This window comes from Cydia strobilella, chromosome 19 (genome assembly GCF_947568885.1).
Source record: "Cydia strobilella chromosome 19, ilCydStro3.1, whole genome shotgun sequence".
In the NCBI taxonomy this organism is placed as follows: Eukaryota; Metazoa; Arthropoda; class Insecta; order Lepidoptera; family Tortricidae; genus Cydia; species Cydia strobilella.
This window is the reverse complement of record NC_086059.1, coordinates 8,289,045-8,313,383: the sequence shown is the minus strand read 5'-3', so window position 1 is coordinate 8,313,383 and position 24,339 is coordinate 8,289,045. Positions and strand designations below refer to the sequence as shown.

Below are 24,339 nucleotides of genomic sequence, written 5' to 3'. Positions count from 1 at the left end.
TTGGCCTACTCTCGTATAGAGGGCGTTGACTGTTTCGTTTGTTATTTATAATTTTAACGCATACCAGTGAAAGAACATGGGTCAAAATCATATAAAAATAATTAATGCAAATAAAAAAATCATTTATCCATATTTAAATACATTTTAACGTATTTTTATAAATCTTCATTTTTAGGTTTAAAGTATGTCGATAGATGGCAGTGAATTTACAGTGGTTACAAAATTTACTATGACAGTACCGCTCTATCTTATTATATCCTCATTGCTATATAGGTACGTAGAAATAAATTAGAGCGAGTAGATGTTTTACTTCATGCATTTCAGCATGTCGTTTTAAAATGAGAGCGTAACTTTGATTGTATGGAAGCGGCTTTTTGGCGGCTGGTTCGTGTGACTTAATTGTGAAAAACAGACATACAGAGCTACTCACGTATGGATATATGTATTTGACCTTACGTGCCTGATGGGTCGTTATCATATTATCAGCAGCTCTTGAAAATGTCTTTATGCATTCAGTTTGTTTTCGTTCATTCAACGATGTAGACGTTGTGACCATGAAAACTATTGAATCACCCAAGTATTTGAATAATATTTAACGAAAATTCGTTCCGCACAAGTTTCGTTTAATTTTTTTTTGTAGTAGCGTAATTTTGAAAATGGGTATGAGACATTTTGTTTTTCTGTTTTTCGTGTGTGTGGTTCACGGCTTTACTTTGCCTTATGAAGGATTGTATAAACTGGACATAGTGCATTATAATGATTTTCATGCAAGGTATGTAAATTTATGTTGAATGTAGTTTTTTTGTTGCAAAGAAGAAGAAGAAAGAAGAAAATAACTTTCTTAGTTCAGAAAGAAGAAGAGTAGTTAGTCTTTCATAGTTAGTTGAGAACCCGCTTTTCCCCTTTTAAAGATATTATTCCCTGAAGTGAAACTTTGGTTTCAATGATGTATTGGATAGTTAGTTAGGTTTTGTTTGTGGTGGAGTTTTGGCCGAAGAGTGTCAAGTTCCGGCGGTTCCGCGGCCGGCTTCCTGACACTGCGGGGTTGCGAACTGCATCGCAGCCATAATTGTGTTTTTAGTTTTAAGATATATTTTATAATAATATGTAGGCTAGTTTTAAGGTATTTATCTATGGGCCAATAGTTGCCTGAAAATAGCTAGCCATACATGCACGGATTTGCCTGAAAGATGTGCCTGGCGGACACATCCGTCAGTGTGTGGCGAGAAATAGACACAGATGGGCAGCGGACGGGCATTCGGCGGACAAATCTGTGTCTATTTCTCGCCACACATTGACGGATGTGTCCGCCAGATGTGTCTTTCAGGCAGATCCGACGGGCAAATCCGTGCGTGTATGGCTAGCTAATAAAGATTCTCATTTCATTTCATTTGTTTATCACCAAAAGAACACATTATATACAAAAAGGGTAAAAAAGTTATGGAATGTCTCTTTAAAATATATTTATTGGAGAAACACCTAAATCTAAGTGGTAATCTGGTAATCGAAGAAGTCAATTCTTTGAGAGATTTTATCAAACAGACTCCGCGCGTCACTTGTTTGAATCTCTAGGGTAAATTCAGAGATAAGATGAGATGAGATGAAGATGATGATGCAAGAATGATAGAGAAGCAAAAAAAGAAATTTCGATTTTCGATGTGTCTCGCTTGGACTAATACTGCACCAGTTTAGATGTTTCTTCTTCTTTTAAAATTATGGCTTCAGCCCAGTGGGACTATTTCGCCAGTATCAAGGTATTAAGAGGTTTAAAAACGACAAAAATTGTACAGTTGTACAATACAGTGTACGGTGATGTGTTAGCTCTTGTAAATCGATAGCTAGACTTTACAAGAAGCACGTAGACTACCGGCCGTTGACTCCAAGATGGTGGTTAAACGCGCTTCAAAATTAATTCTCCATTCACTGCACACTACCACATTAGTTTACTGTATAATAAGCTATCGATATTACACTTTACACAATATTAATGAGCAAAAAACAAAGTAATTAATCACGATGCTAACTATCAAGATGGCGCTCGAACCGGAAGTCCTCCGTTTAGATGTTTGAGTTACTCTGGTTACTTTAGAACTACTGATGTGACGATGTAGTCGGACAGTTATCTTATTTATATTTTTGTATGGGTATCGAAATGCTTCAATTCCTAAATGAAAGTTTCCTTTGTTTCCTGTAAAATTTTCCTGAAATTTCCGAGAACTTTTCCCACTTTCCAACTTTTTGGAAACTGCAACAGACATCTGGGTGCCAATGCCTGGGGTATACTGCAATGAGTAGCCAAAATGCCAATCGTGATGCAAATGCTCCGTAGCGAACGAAACGCAACTTTCTCTGTCGCCCTAATACGGAAGAGTGATAAAGAGAGATGACTACGCTACGCTACGGATTAATGTATCTTGGCTATACACCTTTGTACTTAGAAGTCCTAGAACAATCGAGGGAAATTATATCACCCGTTTGCTGCGTCTTACGTAAGCAAACAACACGCGAACGCGAAGCGAAGCGGCGCGGCGCGGCGGGCCCACGGCTTCCGCGTTCGCAACGAGATCGCCCACGTAGGACACTTCTATACTAAGAGTAAGAGGATATAACCAAACGGGTGGCGGCTCTGGAATATCCTAGTCAAAAATGATTGAAGTTTTAATGTGTTTTTAATTGTTTAGTTTTCATTGCCTTAAGTTATAATGAATTTCACCATTTATATCGCATTTCCTAGTCAAGAATAATAATCTTAATGATGATAATTTGTTGTGTTTTGTTTAAATTATAAGGCTCATCCGGTTGTGTCCTAGCCCTAAGTTAGCTGCTAGTCACGCAAATTACCTGCTTTCCTGTCCTCTGTGTACGGCTCGCTTTCTCTCGTCGGTATTATTTTAAACCGTTGAAGAAAGACGAAAGAGAAAAGACGATGAGATAGCGAACCTGAAGGAGGCCAGGGAGGCCTGGTGTGACTCGTGCCCGAGTGCGGACATGCCAGTTGCGCGTCATTGTCAGCGGGATTGGGACTCCCCAATTCTAAAGATAGAGCCCATGCCTCATTCATAGAACACATCCCGGACGATACCGAACGTGCGCGCATTCTGGCAGTTTCGGCCCCCGAGTCGGGCCACTGGTTCAAAGCTCTCCCATCTAGACATATCGGCACTATTCTGGACCTAAGTAAGCAATATGCTTGAGGCTTGGGTCCAGAATATGTGTTCCTCAAACGTGCGTCTGCGGCAAGGATGTGGACCAGTTGGGCCGCCATGACCTCTCATGCTCAAGAAGCGCTGGCCGAATATTCCGCCATGGCATCATTAACGATTCGTCATTAACATCAATACTCAGCGTTGATTAACGACTATGAGTTTGCGGCGCTCGCGGTTGAGACTTTGGGTCCCTGGTCAGCCGACATGAAAATATTCATGGGAGCACTGTCGGCGCGGCTGGTCGACACCTCAGGGGACCCCAGGGCTGGCGCGTACCTCTTTCAACCTATTTCCCTTGCGATACAGAGAGGTAACGCCGCCAGTGACATGGGGTCCATGCCGCAGTCCGACTTGTTAGAAGGGGTATTTTCTTGCGTTCAAAGTTTTTTTTTAGGTAAGTATATTTTATAGTTTGTGTTTTTATTTTATTTCTAGGTTTTAACTTTAGTTTTAATTTTGTAATATTATAATTTAATTTAATTATTTTACATTATGTCTAGTGTGTATGTGTGTGTGTGTGTGTGTGTGTGTGTGTGTGTGTGTGTGTGTGTGTGTGTGTGTATGTTTGTATATTATTGTATGTTAGTTTATCTAAATAAATATATTAATATTATATGTTGCAGATTCGAGGAAACCTCCGTCGAGACTCCATCCTGCCGTTTCAACAACAACTCATGCCTCGGCGGCTTCCCTCGCCTGTACCACGAGGTCCAGGTTCTGATGAAGGAGAAGCCAGACGCCGTGCTCCTGAACGCAGGGGACAGCTTCCAGGGGACCTACTGGTACACGCTGCTGAAGTGGAACATCACGCAGCAGTTCATGAACCTGCTGAATCATGATGCTCATGTGAGTGAAATTTAGAGCCTCATCTGAAATTAATCATAGTAATCTTAGATTAGGCATAAGCTATGGACTCAGAAATCTCATCGGATAACATCAGAAATCAGCTACTGTGACCCGGTAGCCTTAGAGGGCCAGGGCGTTAGCCGCATAAGATGCAAGCACACTCGGCTTGACTAATGCCTCGGCCACAGAATAACTAATCCTCGGCAATATCCCGAAGGATCCCTTGCCGTGCCATGCCGATAGTGCGCACCGGGCCTAAGCCTTAATTACCATCGTTTGTCTAAAAGTCTATAATAACAACTGGATGTAGGTACAGATGTTAAAACAATAATAAAATAAGCTATTACACGTTCATATTCGTTTTATACATATACATAGTATATACAAGTAGTTTTATAGGCCATTATGACGCTTACGTCTTCTTCTTCTTCTTTTAAAATTATGGCTTCAGCCCAGTGGGACTATTTCGCCAGTATCAAGGTATTAAGAGGTTTAAAAACGACAAAAATTGTACGGTTGTACAAGACAGTGTACGGTGATTTGTTAGCTCTTGTAAATCGATAGCTAGACTTTACAAGAAGCACGTGGACTACCGGCCGTTGACTCCAAGATGGTGGTTAAACGCGCTTCAAAATTAATTCTCCATTCACTGCACACTACCACATTAGTTTACTGTATAATAAGCTATCGATATTACACTTTAAACAATATTAATAAGCAAAAAACAAAGTAATTAATCACGATGCTAACTATCAAGATGGCGCTCGAACCGGAAGACCCGACGCTTACGTCAAAGAATTAAAATTAAACTGAGAATCGTGTCAACTTGTACTTGTGACAATTCTTGAGAAGAAGGAAACAGCAAATTGTTCTCTTTATCAAACTAAGTGGTTAAGTATCCTTGGTTGAGGATAATGTACACTTTCTTGACAGTTAGTTCCTTTGAGATGGATTATCTCTTTGTTTCGTTTTACACAAACCTCATACAGCACATAAATCATACATATTTATGTACACGTGCATTCGATACCTAACATTTATATTGGCCCCCTTGCAAAAATATAAAGAAGATAAAGCTTGAGAATAAACCTTTATTATTATTTTGGCAATTATAAGTTCATTGATGGTTGGCTTTGCTACCTACTTTATCCACACTGACGGATGCAGACCCCTGCACTGCTGAGATGCCGCCGTATAGACGCTAGCTTGACCTTTCTCATGCCACGCCATCGTTAATCACCTAATCAGAAAGACCTGCCGGGCTATGATGCTTTGTCACCATTTCATTTATCATTGTATAAGTGAAAAGACGGCATATCTGCCGGGCTATGATGCTTTGTCACCATTTCATTTATCATTGTATAAGTGAAAAGACGGCATATCTGATAAGTGATTTAATTCGGTATAAAGTCGCGAGGATAACGTATAAGTGACAAATGATAGCGATGAGGTTTTGAAAAATCAATTTTAAGCTCGATGACTTAAGGTGTATTTTAAAGAATAGATTGTTAAATCACATTCTACCACTTATCCATGTACAAATGACATAGACAGTTATAAATTATCCATGGTTTGAGCTTTTGAAAAATCAATTCTAAACAAGTTTACTTAAAGTGTATTTTAATGAATATTTGGCTAAATGACATCCTATCACTTATCTATGTACATGTGATATTGATAGTTAAAAATTATCCATGGTGTAAGCTTTTGAAAAATAAACTCTAATTGAGTTTATTTAAGGCGTTTATTAAAGTAAAACTTTTATACCGTCGCCTCAAATTTAACCGTCTTTAGCATGTCGCATTACAGCAGTAGTAAAATTCTACTTTAATCATAAAATATATATGTAAAAACTTTTCTTTTAAAATGGAAATATGCAATGTAAGAATTTTGTACTACGGTTTGAAATTGTGTTACGATTACGACCCTATCGAATTCATTGTTTACCGATGTCCCCGAAGGCGCCTGTAAAAAACTAGGCCTACCCATTGGAGTGCCGGCTTTCGCCTGCCGTAAGGTCCCTTTCGTTTCGACGCCCTGTCTGAGGCCTAGCGCTCCGGCTCCGACCAAGTCCCCGCTGCTGCCGCCGCTAGTCGCGACGGTGCACCGTGCACCACACACACACACACGTTATCCACAGTATCGTGCCAGACGTTAATTGTGAATTGTTTAGTTATACATAATTATATACTGTGGTTTGTGTTTGTTATTTAATAAGTTTCTCATTTACTATGTTACTATTTTATGGTGTTAGATGCAATGAGTTCTCTGTCTGAGTCGTCGTGCCCCTTACTGTCTTGACTCGTCGCGAGTGTTCACGTCCCGAGGTCTTAAGTCGCATATTACTCGTAAACACAAAGATGTTCCCCACCTTATGCCTCCGCAACCCGCCGGCGAGGCCTCTGTTCGCTTTAATATCACACCACCAGCTCCAGCTTCACAAACACATAGCTGTAGCCTGGACCAACTTGTTTCATTAAGGGTCAGTGCGAGTTTTTCCCCACATTCCAAATGGGGCGAGGAGTATCGTCGCTAGTAACTGATGTAGTATCATTGATAATTGCATTACAATTAATGGATTGAACGAATGGTTCGCCCTCCTATCTTTTTCCTACAGAGCCCTACGAACGCCTGTATCAGAAGAAGCAGGATTTCTTACCGCCATGCCATTTTAAATGCGTCTATCTTTCTCAAACATGCATGAATTAGGTATTTTATTTAGTAACTAGCTTTTCCATGTGACTCTGATCCTATTAGCAGATGCTTTTAGGGGTAAAAGCTATCCTATATGTTAATCTTATGAATGATACTTTTTGTTCCGCCAACAGTAATCTTCATTTAAGAGTCCCGGGCAAGCTCGGCCGAATTTCACCTTCCCATACAAGCGGAGTATCTTTCTCATTTTAAAACTAAGTGTTGGATTTTAATCAAACCTTGCATATTCGATAACATGAGGTATATCTAGGTCTGTAATTAGTTTATATAGCTCTCGTAAACGTAAACGAAATAGAGCAAAAACAAGTTTTCTATAAAAAACTTATATTCGCTGTATTTTTTTTACTTTGGTATCTGAAGCTACATAAACTAATTACAGCCGGGCTAGCACATGTTTGGCGCGAGAGTATCTCGTCACGACATAGAATACCCGACCCCCTTTAATTCATACAGAAAGACGGGACGGGGATGTCTATCTCGCGGCGAGATACTGTCGCGTCAATCATTAGGTAAGGGAAATTAGCTAAAATTACGGCATAATTAATGGAAGACTTTTAAATTGGGATATGTACGTTATGGACCGAAGTTATTTTTCATCAACCCTCCCCATCCCTCCCCCCTCTGCGTCACCCCCCCACCGGGCCCGGGCCCGTAACCCGGTTTTTCCCAATTTTTAAGGAAACCGTTCAAGATACACAAAGAGTGTGTAGGAACGAAGTGATCCTTAATAAATTTGCTATTAATCTCTCATACACACCACAGTGCTATCACTTATAGTTTTTGTGCAATCTGTCACCAAAGATGCAAATTTTTTAGCATTTAATGTTTTTTTCTTTTTTAAGATAACTTTTCTCAAAAAATACTCACGATATCGCCCAATTTTGTTTTATTTAAGTAAATAGTTAATATGTTCTTTAAAACGAAGTATTATTTATTATTAAACTCCTTCATTTGACGATTTTATGCCATTTTGAAAATACATCCTCGTCAAACATATTCAAATTCAGCGAATATCCTTTTATTATTCGATGACAATACAGCCCATGAGAAAAATCTAAGATCATCAGTATTTTTGTTAAAATGTTTTCAATCCTCGATTTATCGTAGGAAATGTCAGAAACTGTTTAAAAACCTAATATAATATTTTTTTTCGGTTGATTTATATTTTATATATCCATGCCAAATTTCAGCTTTCTAGCACTAACGATCACGGAGCAAAGCCTCGGACAGACAGACAGACGAACGGACATGGCGAAACTATAAGTTGACTACGGAACCCTAACTCCCAACGATAGGCTACTCGCAAGCATGTAGACATCTCGGAAACCCCAGTATAACGTGACCGTGAGATTCGTAATAACCTATGCGTAATCGGAGAGCTTACTTATACCGGTTTCATTAGCCATTGACTCGCGTATACACAATACTTGGTTGTATGAAGTAACATTGAGAAGGTTGCATATACCTACCTAATTTTTCAAGCCCATTCTTTATTTATAATTTATAATTGATATAAAGTACATATTAATTACTTTCATTAGCTTTATGCATACTTACCTTATGAACTTCATCTTTAAGTTCCACATTTATTTCTATTAATACAAAAAAATACCAAAAAATTAATTAGCTATATGTGTATTTATTTATATTAAAAAGTATACAGAAATTTACAAACTTAAAACCTACATCTAAAAATTATGGATACTATATACTAGGGTCGACTCGACAGGTACCCGGGTAAACCTCTGGCGATGGATTGCCGGGACCGCTCGTCTCCTGGGAAGAGATATCCATTTGTCCTTAAGTCTGTAAACAACCCACCACTTTTATGATTTGGTACCTTAGCTACACGTAGCTAATATTGAATAATACTTCCATAAATATGGAAGTACAAGCTTCGAAGAGTCCTAAAGAAGTTGCATTTAATAACAAAAGTTAGGTACATATGAATATGAATATGCATTGAAATATTTAGAAACACTTCAAATTACCTTTAATATTTCAAAAATACACATTCAAGCCTTATTTCTTTTTCATAGTCCTCAAAATTATACGTAAGTATGTATTAGGAAAAATGTATAAATATAATGTTACTGACTATGTATGTGATTACGCCGTATAAAAGGAACATCATTATAGTTCTTATCGCCTGCGTCAGTGGTGTTCAGTACCAAAATGGACATACCTTCTATTCACCGCAGTCACAAATTGATCCAGGTACTTGCTGGCGGTAGATTGAGCAATGAACAAGCCATGGTCTTGTCCAGTTCCCCTTTGGTAACGTGGTGATGTTAGAACCTAAAATAAAGAGTTGTAAGTTGGTATGTCATTATTAAACAAGTATTAAGATCAAGGTGGTGGTAAAGGTGACAAGAATGATTTGAGGAATAGTGCAACATTATATCTTTACTTTAAGATGTGCCGGCAATCCATCGCCATGTTGAGGTTTGAGGTCGGCGTCGAGTTCGCCACACAAATAGAGTGCCAATTTTTTGCGCACTCTATATATGTGACGAAACTCCTTGATAGGCATATCGAATGGGTTGCATGCATCCCTTATGGCCCGTCGTTGCAGTTTTCTTTCCTCTTTTTCTTCAATAGCAGCAGCTGCCAAGAAGAAATGGTATCTTGCCATCCCTACAAAGAATGTATTGATAATATTATATGTAAATAAATGGAATCCAAATTGTATATATTATATTGAAAAAAAAACGGATACTTACTGATATTTTACTCCAATAACTGGTATATTTCACAATTTATATTCCACAAGTCTTTTTCGCTGATCTTAGCAGAACAAACGAAAGATGTACTATCCTCACAAAAAGACCTTAAACCAAACTTCACGGTAGAATATGATGGAACTTGCATTAATTCTAACTTAAGATCACATCAATGTTCATATTCTGACAAATAAATACTTTTCATTTAATTTCATTTCAAATCCCCTTCTAGTATTCAAGTCCATGTGTTTCCATTTATCGTGCCCAGTGAGCACTACGATAAATTAATCAAAGGCTAGCCGTCAAAAATCGACTATATGTCTAATTATCCAACAATCGTAGCCATTTACCGGCTATTGCTGTCAAAGTGGACAAAAGTATATAAAAATGTATAAATTTGGACAAGTGTCATATATATCATTTAACTTATCCACTTATCATCAAATTTTAAGGTGAAAATTTAGACAAATGACATATTATCCAACGACCATGTTATGCAGTATATCATTTACCGGTTATCGTTGTCAAAAGTGGATAAGACGTCAAAACTGGATAAAATGTCAGTTTTATCATCATTTATACAGCTATATCATTTATACAGTCGAGCATCATAGCCCGGCTGATAAGTGATTAAATTGGGTATAAAGTCGCGAGGATAACGTATAAGTGACAAATGATAGCGATGAGGTTTTGAAAAATGAATTTTAAGCTCGATGACTTAAGGTGTATTTTAAAGAATAGATTGTTAAATCACATTCTACCACTTATCCATGTACAAATGACATAGATAGTTATAAATTATCCATGGTTTGAGCTTTTGAAAAATCAATTCTAAACAAGTTTACTTAAAGTGTATTTTAATGAATATTTGGCTAAATGACATCCTATCACTTATCTATGTACATGTGATATTGATAGTTAAAAATTATCCATGGTGTAAGCTTTTGAAAAATAAACTCTAATTGAGTTTATTTAAGGCGTTTATTAAAGTAAAACTTTTATACCGTCGCCTCAAATTTAACCGTCTTTAGCATGTCGCATTACAGCAGTAGTAAAATTCTACTTTAATCATATAATATATATGTAAAAATGTTCTTTTAAAATGGAAATATGCAATGTAAGAATTTTGTGCTACGGTTTGAAATTGTGTTACGATTACGACCCTATCGAATTCATTGTTTACCGATGTCCCCGAAGGCGCCTGTAAAAAAGTAGGCCTACCCATTGGAGTGCCGGCTTTCGCCTGCCGTAAGGCCCCTTTCGTTTCGACGCCCCGTCTGAGGCCTAGCGCTCCGGCTCCGACCAAGTCCCCGCTGCCGCCGCTAGTCGCGACGGTGCACCGTGCACCACACATCGAGAGAGTATCGACTCTGCAGTATCGTGCCAGACGTTAATTGTGAATTGTTTAGTTATACGTAATTATATACTGTGGTTTGTGTTTGTTATTTGATATAAGTTTCTCATTTACTATGTTACTATTTTATGGTGTTAGATGCAATGAGTTCTCTGTCTGAGTCGTCGTGGCCCTTACTGTCTTGACTCGTCGCGAGTGTTCACATCCCGAGGTCTTAAGTCGCATATTACTCGTAAACACAAAGATGTTCCCCACCTTATGCCTCCGCAACCCGCCGGCGAGGCCTCTGTTCGCTTTAATATCACACCACCAGCTCCAGCTTCACAAACACATAGCTGTAGCCTGGACCAACTTGTTTCATTAAGGGTCAGTGCGAGTTTTTCCCCACATTCAAAATGGGGCGAGGAGTATCGCCGCTAGTAACTGATGTAGTATCATTGATAATTGCATTACAATTAATGGATTGAACGAATGGTTCGCCCTCCTATCTTTTTCCTACAGAGCCCTACGAACGCCTGTATCAGAAGAAGCAGGATTTCTTACCGCCATGCCATTTTAAATGCGTCTATCTTTTTCAAACATGCATGAATTAGGTATTTTATTTAGTAACTAGCTTTTCCATGTGACTCTGATCCTATTAGCAGATGCTTTTAGGGGTAAAAGCTATCCTATATGTTCATCTTATGAATGATACTTTTTGTTCCGCCATGTAAACAGTAATCTTCATTTAAGAGTCCCGGGCAAGCTCGGCCGAATTTCACCTTCCCATACAAGCGGAGTTTCGTTCTCATTTTAAAACTACGTGTTGGATTTTAATGAAACCTTGCATATACGATAACATGAGGTATATCTAGGTCTGTAATTAGTTTATATAGCTCTCGTAAACGTAAACGAAATAGAGCAAAAACAAGTTTTCTATAAAAAACTTATATTCGCTGTATTTTTTTTACTATGGTATCTGAAGCTACATAAACTAATTACAGCCGGGCTAGCACATGTTTGGCGCGAGAGTATCTCGTCACGACATAAAATACCCGACCCCCTTTAATTCATACAGAAAGACGGGTAGTCTATCTCGCGGCGAGATACTGTCGCGTCAATCATTAGGTAAGGGAAATTAGCTAAAATTACGGCATAATTAATGGAAGACTTTTTTAAATTGGGATATGTACGTTATGGACCGAAGTTATTTTTCATCAACCCTCCCCATCCCTCCCCCCTCTGCGTCACCCCCCCACCGGGCCCGGGCCCGTAACCCGGTTTTTCTCAATTTTTAAGGAAACCGTTCAAGATACAGAAAAAGTGTGTAGGAACGAAGTGATCCTTAATAAATTTGCTAATAATCTCTTATACACACCACAGTGCTATCACTTATAGTTTTTGTGCAATCTGTCACCAAAGATGCAATTTTTTTAGCATTTAACGTTTTTTTCTTTTTTAAGATAACTTTTCTCAAAAAATACTCACGATATCGCCCAATTTTGTTTTATTTAAGTAAATAGTTAATATGTTCTTTAAAACGAAGTATTATTTATTATTAAACTACTTCATTTGACGATTTTATGCCATTTTGAAAATACATCCTCGTCAAACATATTCAAAGTCAGCGAATATCCTTATTAACCACTTGTCTGTATGAAACGGACCCTAACCGAAATTCATACCTAAAGCACAACCCGAGGGTGAACCCACGATTTTCGACCACCACATACATATGAAAAGTAATGAGCGAAAGAGACATAGATAGTTGGATTTTGCTGTTAGGACACTCTTTACGAATGGGAAACGTAAACATTTCAAAAGTTCCCTACGTGTGTCCAATGTACCGTGGTTCCGTGGTTACTTTTTAGGTTTCCGTACCCAAAGTGTAAAAACGGGACTCTATTACTAAGAATCTACTGTCCGTCTGTCTGTCACCAGGCTGTATCTCATAAACCATGATGACAACACGTGCGCTTGTTTTTTAAGAAATTCAGCACCTGAATAGATATTCAGGTCAATTTGGTATAAATTCAGATATTCTTTGTCAAATAAACTGGTCGGAATGTCTATCCTACCTATTCATAAACTTTGTCTTAAACTGAAACTGAAAAGTCCAGACTCAAGGTTTGTCAGAGAGCAATGGAACGCAGCATGCTGGATGTTCGTAGAACCGACCAACCGAGCATATTACATATAAACACCGCACTGCGATCCAAAACCGGTATTGTGGATGTGGGCATGAAGGTCGCAAAGCTATAAGTGGGCTAAATGGGGCTGGGCAGGGCACGTTGGCCGAATTAACGAACTAGCCACGTACTGGATCCCACAGGATGGACCTCGAAGCAGAGGAAGACCAAAATAGAGATGACAGGACACTTATTTAGAAAAGAAGTGGGAGTGTGCATTGGACAATTTGGATAGGACTAAATAGCGGTGAGAGGGAAGGCCTTTGCCGAGCAGTGGAACACTCTTATATATGTATAGGCTAGTAAAAAAACACACAAAATAGGTGACATAGACAATAAAACAATTCCGATTGGTCTAAATTAATTCCGTGACCATAAGTGCTGAATATCTGAAAAAAAGGCATAGAGCATGTCGGGCCATGCTCATTGTAGGGCTCCGTAGTTACCCGTCCGTCACAATAGGCTGCCTTGAATGGAGCCTATTAGTAAGTAACAACATAACATAACAGGCAAAAGGGAGTAGGTGCATACCTTCGCAACGCTTTGTACATAGGTACGTCTTTTTACTAAGAAGGGAAGTTTTAGCGATAAGTCAAAAACGACTTTTCATTGAATGTCTTTCTACAGCTCTACATTCACGATTTTTTTTTTGTTTTGAACCCATGGTTCAAATGATACATAAGTCTAGATATTTAACTCCAAAAACTGGTATATTTCACAATTTATATTCCAAAAGTCTTTTTCGCTGATCTTAGCAGAACAAACGAAAGATGTACTATCCTCACAAAAAGACCTTAAACCAAACTTCACGGTAGAATATGATGGAACTTGCATTAATTCTAACTTAAGATCACATCAATGTACCATATTCTGACAAATAAATACTTTTCATTTCATTTCATTTCAAATACCCTTCTAGTATTCAAGTCCATGTGTTTCCACTTATCGTGCCCAGTGAGCACTACGATAAATTAATCAAAGGCTAGCCGTCAAAAATCGACTATATGTCTAATTATCCAACAATCGTAGCCATTTACCGGCTATTGCTGTCAAAGTGGACAAAAGTGTATAAAAATGTATAAATCTGGACAAGTGTCATATATATCATTTAACTTATCCACTTATCATCAAATTTTAAGGTGGAAATTTAGACAAATGACATATTATCCAACGACCATGTTATGCAGTATATCATTTACCGGCTATCGTTGTCAAAAGTGGATAAGACATCAAAACTGGATAAAATGTCAGTTTTATCATCATTTATACAGCTATATCATTTATACAGTCGAGCATCATAGCCCGGCTGCAGGCCTCGCAATTTACTATTTATTTATGGCTCAGTGACCCAAAAAGGATCAGAGGCCTCTGACTCAATTATATCCTCCTATTTGACAGGCAATTGGCAACCATGAATTCGACGACGGCCCCGCAGGCCTCGCGCCCTACCTCTCCGCTCTGAAGGCCCCGGTCCTTGCCGCGAACATGGATGTCAGCAAAGAGCCGTCTCTGCAGGGACTGTTCAAGCCCAGCATCATTATCAAGAGGAAGGGCAGGAAGATTGGGATCATTGGATTGATCACACAGGATACTAAGGTATGGAATTAAGACATTGTTTTAAGCTTGAAAATTAATTGTCAAAAAATTTTTGGCATGCAAAAACACAGATAAGATAATGACTTAAATTTTGACAACCCTAAATAGCCGAAAGGGATTGTGCCATATATTAGAAAGCGACATCATGATTCGACCCTGAACCGCTGTCAAACTTCGGTTTTGTAGGAAGTTACTGTTACTGTAACTGTACGGTATATATTATTATTTATTCTGTGGTAGTACATTGAGTAACAACCCATCATCTCATCATCTTCCTGGCGTTATCCCGGCATTTTGCCACGGCTCATGGGAGCCTGGGGTCCGCTTGACAACTAATCCTAAGAATTGACGTAGGCACTAGTTTTTACGAAAGCGACTGCCATCTGACCTTCCAACCCAGAGGGGAACCTAGGCCTTGTTAGGATTAGTCCGGTTTCCTCACGATGTTTTCCTTCACCGAAAAGCGGCTGGTAAATATCAAATGATATTTCGTACATAAGGTACGAAAAACTCATTGGTCACGAGCCGGGGTTTGAACCCGCGACCTCCGGATTGAAAGTCGCACGCTCTTACCGCTAAGCCACCAGCGCTTCCTGAGTAACAAGTGTAACAACCCCTAATCTGAAAGATAATTTTCTAAGTGGAAACTTGCAGAACTTTCTCATGAGTTTCTAGGAATTTCCGGCAATTTTGAGATTTTTCTGCAACTTACACATTACTTACACATACATACGAATAGACAATTATTCTTTAAGTCTTTAACACCTCAAATTACCAGACACTGTTGATTCAGATGTTAGCTCAAGCTTAAGATATAATTATATAATTAAATTATCATGTTGCTTGAAAAATAAGGTTGAGGTTGAGGTGTGTACGTGAAAAGTTTCATTTACCTAATAGTTTTTTCGAAACCTTTTCTAAAGTAAAGATTTGAAGAATAACAAATGTGTTGCTTAACTTCAAACTTGGGTAAATCCATTCGACCCTCTTCAGCAAAATCTACCCTACTTATTACCTTTTCTTCATACCAAAATCTTTGTAAATATTTAGTTTTAAGTTATATAAAGTACAAGGGCGTAGCTAGAGGATATGGCGCCCGGGGCAGTCACCAAATTTGCGCCCCCTGACGACTGACAAAAGGTTCTCTGCTGCTGCTGCCTTTTGCCCATTTTGGCGCCTCCCCTTGGATGGCGCCCGGTGCACGTGCCCCCCCCCCAACCCCCCCTAGTTACGCCACTGATAAGTTTCTCATATAAGTGAATTGTATAAATTCTTTTGAGAAATTCTTTAAACCGAAAATCGCATAAACTGACAGATGGATTTTCCCGAGTTTGAAGTTAAGCGACTCAAATATCCCTATGTATGAACTAAGCACAGTCAACATCAAAAAGATCGGAGCGGCCAAGGTGCTCACAAATATCTGAACACGCCACTATTGTCAAGGCTCTGGAGTGCGTGTTTAGATATTTTTGGGCACCTCGGCCGCTCTGATATATCTGATGGCGACTGTACCTATTTCAGAAAACACAAAACGAAATTACATACCAAACGGCGGAACTATAATAACGACTATTTGAAAGTCATTTTATGAACTTTGAGACATACCTAATAAAGGTAAAAAAAAAACCAGTACCTATACCTATTACCTACCTACCTATAGTTGGTCAAACCAAATTGGCGGTAAATAAGAACACTATACCTACTCATCCTTTTCTTTCGGGTGCTAGTAAAAAAAAGAGGGTAGGGTGTAGTAGTAAGATAAAGATAGTATGATTCTCTGTTTGAAATAAGACAGTCCTTTGACAAACTATATATAGATATACCTATACTAGTTGTAGGTACCTATGTAGGTAACTACTGTAGTGTAGTGCACCCGTACGGATAATATGATCGTATTTGTTTACGTGACAGCGTGATAATGACCGTGTAATTATGTCTGTCTCAAATGTTTCAATCGTGTGAAAATGTGACACATATTTTAATACAATCTTATTTCATTTGCAGACTCTTTCGTCAGCCGGCAACGTGGAGTTCACTGACCCCGGCGAGGCCACGAAACGAGAGGCCGAGGCCCTGACTAACCAGGGGGTGGACATCATCATACTACTCTCTCATTGCGGGTTGACAATCGACAAGTAAGTTTACCTTGGGGCCTAGTCAAGATGACAAATTTTGTTTAATTTCTACCTATATATATTATTGAAGTTTTGATTGGTGTTTTCTAAAGGCTACGAGTCTACGACCTCTGTCCTGTCCGACAATGACATATCAATTATTAAAAATCAAAACTCACGTTAGAACGGCCCGGTACCGGGCTGAGGCGTCCTACACTTCTTTTCCTATAGAAAGCATCACGTGATAACCAAACCCACTCACTCCTCCACCGTGCGGGTAAGATTCCGCAAGCTATTGGATATATAAAAGTATACGCATGTGGGGTAATTGTTCGCATCAACAAAATTTCAATTAAGTAATAGTTATTTAATATTCTAAGTAAGGTAGAATAACTATTAATATTTTATTTAAGATATTTAATAAATATACTAATAAATATCCTAAAATAAAGTGTTAACAGTTATTTAATATTCTTAAATTAGTACGAGGATAGGATATTGATCAGACAATTTCATTAATATCGATATTGTAAAACTTTATTTTATTGACAATTCCATTGAAATTTTCTTGATGCGAACAACTACCCCACATGCGTACTTTTACCCAATAGCTTGCAGAATCTTACCCGTACGGTGAAGGAGTGACCCTTGCATTCCATTAAAACTCCAACACTGATAACGGGGTATGGTGATAACTCATCATCCGTCAAAAACAAGGCGTCGAAAGCCTCGGCCTCGGCGCGGACCGTTTGGCTCAAGCACCCCGTAGTATGTTTAGACTATGACAAAGACTGGATACAGTCCTTTTAGCGTGAGGCATCCTTTATTTTGCCTTTGGTTCTTATAAATTGGTTCTTACAAATTGCATACTTAATTTGTTTTGCATCATTTATGTTGTGTACCTAATAAATCTAAATCTAATCTATTTATACATTTATTTATAGAAAGTTCAAGATCATTTATTTTAAACCGTTTATCATTTGTATGATAGTATGATAACACTATTTAACTAGGTAGGTAGGTTACTATTATACATCTGAAAATTTGTAGGTAACTAAGTATGTTTGGATAATTTAAGTTAGCTTTGCACCGGTTTTAATGGAACAAAGTGAGGCAGTGTCAATATAAACGCCATATTTTCATAGAAATTTAGCAATAACCATTTGATCTGTATGCTCGTTCGCCACTGAAGTGGTATAAATAAAACATAATATGTACGTATATAAAATGCTCAAAGGATTTTGACGACATTTTATATTTCAATGAAGAGTTGGATAGGTAATATTATTGTGTTACCACACCGCATCAATCGACGTCCACTGTTCCATGTCGACGTCGATCAATCGATTTGTCTAGGTAGAAACTATCGATCGACGTCTACTGTTCCAGGACAACGTAGTTCGACGTCGATCGATCGATTTGTCTAGGTAGAAACTATCGATCGACGTCTACTGTTCCAGGACGACGTAGTTCGACGTCGATCGATCGATTTGTCTAGGTAGAAACTATCGATCGACGTCTACTGTTCCAGGACGACGTAGTTCGACGTCGATCGATCGATTTGTCTAGGTAGAAACTATCGATCGACGTCTACTGTTCCAGGACGAAGTAGTTCGATGCCATCGATGGTAACACCCTTATTCAGGTTTATCCGGGCCGACCCTATAATATTATGTTATCTAGGTATTTCTTTAAATGGAAATAAAGTGTTATTGCATGTTAGTTATGACTATTGTAATTTGCATAATGTACCGTATAAAAAAGAATAGTGCTGAAACAAAAGGTAGGTATTTGATGTCAGCACAAGTGCTTTCATAAACAAGGCTAACTATCTACAAGGCGACCAACAATTTATTTTTATACGTTGAATTTAAGAAATGTTTTAAATGATAACTTATACCAAAGATACTTATGTAATTCCGTATAAGATAAGTAAAGTCTAAGAATAAAACGTAGCTCGGAATCAAGAAAAAAATATGTTCAATTCAAACAGATGGCGCCATACCTTTGGCCTATGCTCGTGTAGATGGCGACACCGTTTGATATTTAACAATTTTAACACATATCAGTGAAAGAACATGGGTCAATGTCATATGGCGTTCTAAAAATAAAATGTCATTTATCCATATATATCTATATGTTTTGATATTTTTATTAGTTTTCATTTTTAGTTTTAATCATGTGTCAAAAGATGGCAGTAAATTTACTGTGACTACAATATGTACTATGACAATAACCCTCTATTTATACTCTATCTCTCCTCTATACCTACAGGTATACCTATATTCTATTCTATTCTATATTCAGGGTAAAAAACGTTCGGAAAAACCGGCGTCCTTTCTGTCGAGATTACAAAAAATAACGATTTGTATATATTTTTCTGAGAATTTCATCATAATACTAATTGAGTAATATTTCTTTTTAGTACATACATATAATCACGCCTATTTCTCGGAGGGGTAGGCAGAGACCACGGATTTCCACTTGCTACGATCCTGACATACCTCTTTCGCTTCCTTCACTTTCATAACATTCCTCATACACGCTCGCCGGTTCAGGGTGCTCTTGACCTGGCCTTTCTTCAGGATTTCCCCGATCTGATCAGAGAAAGTCCGCCGAGGTCTGCCCCTTCCAACTCCCGTTTCTACCTCTCCCTTATACACTCTATTTGTTAGCCTTCTTTCACTCATTCTTTCCACGTGTCCAAACCATCTCAACATACCTTTCTCAATTCTTCTCAACTTTTCTTTTTAGTTTTATTAGTAATATCAAAAATATTACTTTCTTCTTCAGGATGATCTACTTTCTTTAAGCTGGCAACAATAATGTTATACCTAGGAGACTAGATACTTATTGATTTTAATATTTGGTTGATGACATGTTCCAGGCAGCTCGCCCGTGACTATGGGCAATATATCGACATTATCATCGGAGGGCACAGCCACTCTTTACTGTGGAATGGACCATCTCCTAGTGGTGAGGCCGTGGCTGGCCCCTATCCCGTATTCGTTGAGAACATTGCTGACAAACATCAGGTTAGATCCATTTCAGTAGACTTAATAAATCAGCTTAAATCTACTTTATCTTAAGCGTTAAAGTCAGAGCGCGATAGCGATATCTGATTGCTTGATACAGAACAACGTTTTAGAATAACTTTTTGTGAATGTTGGCAGTCAGCAGTTTGTGGTAGGCGCAGTATCTTGTAGACACTAAAAGGGGCCCACTGATTATCATTCCGCCGGACGATATCAGCCTGTCAGTTAGAACAAAAATTTGATGGTTCCGAACAACTGACAGGCCGATATCGTCCGGCGGACTGGTAATCAGTGGGCCCCTTAAGCCGTAGCCTAGTAAAGAAAAGTAACCTTCTGCATGTAATTGCATGACTTCTATAATTAATTGTTTTTTTATTATTTACTCGTAATGCATGCGAATTATAAGATGTAATGTTTTGAAAAGATGTGTCCCGCCGAGTTTCTTGCCGGTCCCATATTGAGGGGGAATTTAAATCTTCTCAAGGCAGAGGTGTAGGATTAGAGTCGGCGTAGCTTTATTTGAAGTTTTAAAGCGCATTGTAATATACTTGAATAATAAACTATCTTTATCTTTATCCAGGTGCTTATAGTGCAAGCATCAGCGTTCACTAAATACATGGGAAACATGTCCGTGTATTTCAACTTCCGCGGCCGGTACGTGAAGTATGATGGCGGACCTATATTCCTTGATCGAACCATAGCTGAAGGTAATCTTTATTCATTCATTGCTGAAGGTTCTGTTATGGACAACAACTTAACAAAACACTTGAAATGCCTTTAAAATCATTTGTTTTATGAGAATTACAGAAAGTCCAAGCACGGATAGCAAAACATCGTTTCATTCGTTTGATCAATTCATGGTCTTCATGAAGTTCATTTTATTGAACGTTACTAAACGATCGAATCTGTATATCAAAATGTGTCATTGAGTTTCAAAATGAGAGGGAAGAATTCAGATTGTCGTTTATTGGTCAGATAATACTTCATAGCTTGGTATCAAAAATTTTAGTGTAAAACCAAATTCACAGAAAAATTAAAAGCGAGCCGTCAGTTATCGACATTCTAGTAAAAAGCTTCAATATTGGCTTGTAGTTGTACTGTGAGGAAATCTTTTGACACTGAAACTTACTTGCTTAAAGGTTTGGAGGATCCTAATGAACCCAAACCCTGTAATTGATTTAGTATAACATTTGAAACGACAACACTATTTCAGACGAAACTATCAAATCCAAGCTGGCTCCATATGCCAAGCTGGTTCACGAAGCAGAGAGCGTGCCCATAGGCGAGACAGAGACCACGCTCAACTATGAGGACTGCGTGTTCGGCGAGTGCGCTTTGGGAGACGTGTTGGTCGAGGCCCTCAACGACCACGTATGTTAATTGTAACTTCTTATGTAAATCTCTACCAATATTATAAATGCGAAAGTAACTCTGTCTGTCTATTAACTCTTCGCACTTAAACCAATCTAGAAGAAATTTGGCATGGAGATAGCTTGAGTCTCAAGATAAGACATATAATAGTCTTTATCATGGGAATCATCCTTTAAAGTGGTGAGAACGGGGGTGAAAATTTAAAATGGAAGCACTAATTCTATGCAGACGAACTCATGGACAAAATGCTAAACTAGTTTAGACAAACAAGCTTCTTTTACCATTTAACTGCATAACAGATGTAGTGCATAATTATTTTCCATGGTTTTTTCAATACGAACGTGTCTTGCTATTTCAGTCAGTCTCGGTACAAAAAGTACTATTTTTGACTGAAGTAGCATGGCAAATACGAACGTTTCCGAGAAAATACGATGGAAAACAATTATGCACTACATCTGTACGTTATAAACTTCCGACGCGGTGGACTGATGATCATATTTAAGAATAGAACAGGACCCGATTTTTTAATTTCGAGCGCTCGTGTGGCTTCAATATTATCTCCACTAACTACTAATAGAATGGTCAATACCACTAGATTCCCAATTTCTATCGCTCGTATTTCAAAAATAGCATTTCACCTTTTTCCACAGATTTTCGTGTGATGAAATCGAGTGCTCGAAATAAAAAAATCGGCTTCAGAACTCCGACATTATGAACCGATTTCAAAAATTGTATTACATATACAAAATTCAATTTAAATTCGTGCTTTCAGGCCAAATCTGTAATAAAGGTGGATAAAGATTACCTATCGTTTATCCAGCGGGGCAACATCAAATCATCTATACTCAAGGGAGGTAAGAATAAAATTTAATTATTACCTAAAAACGTTTAGTTCAACAATTTTACTCAGTTTGGATTAGGTCTGTGCTCAAATCAGACACGATATGGAGCAATTGGAGCAGGTACTTGTATCAGCAGTATTGGGTAGGTATTTCTGACAAATATAGTACTTATTGTACATTGAACACCTGAATACCAGCTTGGTTGCTTTGACTTGACTTGAAACCGTGCTGTGCAAATAGTTGAAAAAAATACAAGCGATATTGCACCTTGACGACCGGTCTGGCCTAGTGGGTAGTGACCCTGCCTGTGAAGCCGATGGTCCTGGGTTCGAATCCCGGTAAGGGCATTTATTTGTGTGATGAGTACAGATATTTGCTCCTGAGTCATGGGTGTTTTCTATGTATTTAAGTATTTATATATTATATATATCGTTGTCTGAGTACCCATAACACAAGCCTCCTTGGGCTTACCGTGGGACTTAGTCAATCTGTGTAAGAATGTCCTATAATATTTATTTATTATTATTTATTATTTATTTATTAAGGTTTTAGGAGAGAGTGATCATTTTCGGCGCTTTCGCCAGTTCTGGACATACACTCTTTAATGAACACATACTTACAAAGATTGTTTTTTCCATTTCTAATATGTAAATTTTGGTGTCGATACGAGTCGATTATACATACCAGGCGGTCTAGCATAAGTTGCGTTCTCGCGCGCGACTAAATACATCTAGCGCGACTCCTAGTATGGACTCGAGCGCGAGAACGCAACTTATGCTAGACCGCCTGCCACGCATCGATAAGTTTTTAACTAACAGAGTACCTACGTTTTTTACAGCAATCAGCCAAGGATCGATCTTTGAACTTCTACCCTACAACGACCGAATAGAGACGTTTGAGTTACTGGGTAAACACGTTTTGGAGGCACTGGAGCGAAGTGTGCTTGATGCCTGGGCCTACACGCCGTTCAAAGGGCCCTGGGTTCTTCAGGTATCCGGTAAGTTATTAGGTAACAATATTCTTTGAAGAATCCCTCATTGGCTTATAAAGCGACAAGAGATGTTGTCCCTCAGGTACAGACGCTGCTTAAATTATCAGTTAATATGTTAAAGGCCTTATGATGATACTTCAAATTACTTAAGAGTAGCCTTAATATTTATTTCTCAGAGACGCGCGGTATTGTGTCTATTGCCGTACATTATACTGCTTAACTGTGAAATTTGATCTTTATATAATGGGATCCTACTTTTTTATTTATTTTTGCGAACGATTTTTTCTGCTATACAGCACAACAGAGGTTCAAACCCACGATTTTTGACTACCACACACATATAAAAGGTTTATACAATACTACTACTTTATCAAGAGTATAGGTATTTTTTCTCAGGTCTGCGCGTTGTGTACAACGTTACGCTGCCCGAAGGTAGTCGCGTCACGTCGGCAACCACGACTAAGGGAACCAATCTGAAGCCCGACCAGATGTACCAAGTTACGGCCCCGATCTACTTGGCTGATGGTGGAGATGGCTTTACGGTAAGAATGCTTGGTCACCCATGATTGTCTTGTTTACATACCTATACCTAGCTCTTCTTCTTGTTTTTGTTCCCTAAAATGCTAAGGATCGCGTCCACATGTAAATAGTCTCCATTTTGTGCGGTCATAAGCCATGTGAACTGCATTGCGCAGATTGCCGCCGCCGACCTGTTCATAGCGTTCGACCATCTCACACGTGTGACACGTGCCCTACCCTGAGCAACTTGCCATTAATTCGCCCTAAAATTATATGATTCTGCCCATCATCCGTTGGTGACCGCATATTATGTCAAAAGTAACCACGTCAAAAGTGAACCAAACTTACGTGCCCCGCACCCCCGACACAACCGAGTACAATTTTCTTTAGTCTTGAATAATTACGGTAAAATAACCTACAATATTGGATATTTTTGTATATTTTACTCACAATCGAAGTGAAAAGTAGATTGTATAACTCAGGCATAAATTAAATCGCGCGTCCTCGCTGCGCTTGGACCAATAAATTGCCTCGGATAAAAATAGATCGCTTTATTCCCTTGTTGTGCAATCTACTATTGGTTCGTGTTGTTGGGTTTCTTTGTCTCAAGTTTTTTTTAATGATATAGGTTGCGCATCAACATCACAACATCGTGAAGCTTAATACTGTCTCTTTTTTCGTTGCAGATGTTCAAAGATAACAGGGTCAACAGACAAATTATAGGTCGCGACCAGAGACTGCTCGAAGCTTACATCAAGAAGCATTCGCCGCTGAACATGGCCACGGATGGACGTATTAAAATAAATTATTAGTGTTTATCAATGAAATAATCGTGTGGTTTCCTTAGAAAAGAAAAAAA

General features: G+C 38.5%; 1 protein-coding gene and 1 long non-coding RNA gene across 2 annotated transcripts in view; one reads left to right on the top strand and one right to left on the bottom strand.

Moving 5' to 3' along the window:
- LOC134750165 (uncharacterized) overlaps positions 1 to 24,339 on the bottom strand; it is a 169,429-nt gene that overhangs the window by 45,742 nt on the left and 99,348 nt on the right. The gene's annotated exons all lie outside the window — the stretch shown is intronic.
- Positions 567 to 24,307, top strand: LOC134750123 (apyrase-like). Its single transcript, XM_063685232.1, has 11 exons — positions 567 to 772; positions 3,830 to 4,052; positions 14,411 to 14,608; positions 16,613 to 16,743; positions 19,610 to 19,757; positions 20,338 to 20,464; positions 20,971 to 21,128; positions 21,901 to 21,982; positions 22,809 to 22,967; positions 23,358 to 23,503; positions 24,167 to 24,307. Exons 1-11 carry the CDS (start codon positions 657 to 659, stop codon positions 24,290 to 24,292), a joined length of 1,614 nt encoding a protein of 537 aa, XP_063541302.1. The 5' UTR covers positions 567 to 656; the 3' UTR covers positions 24,293 to 24,307.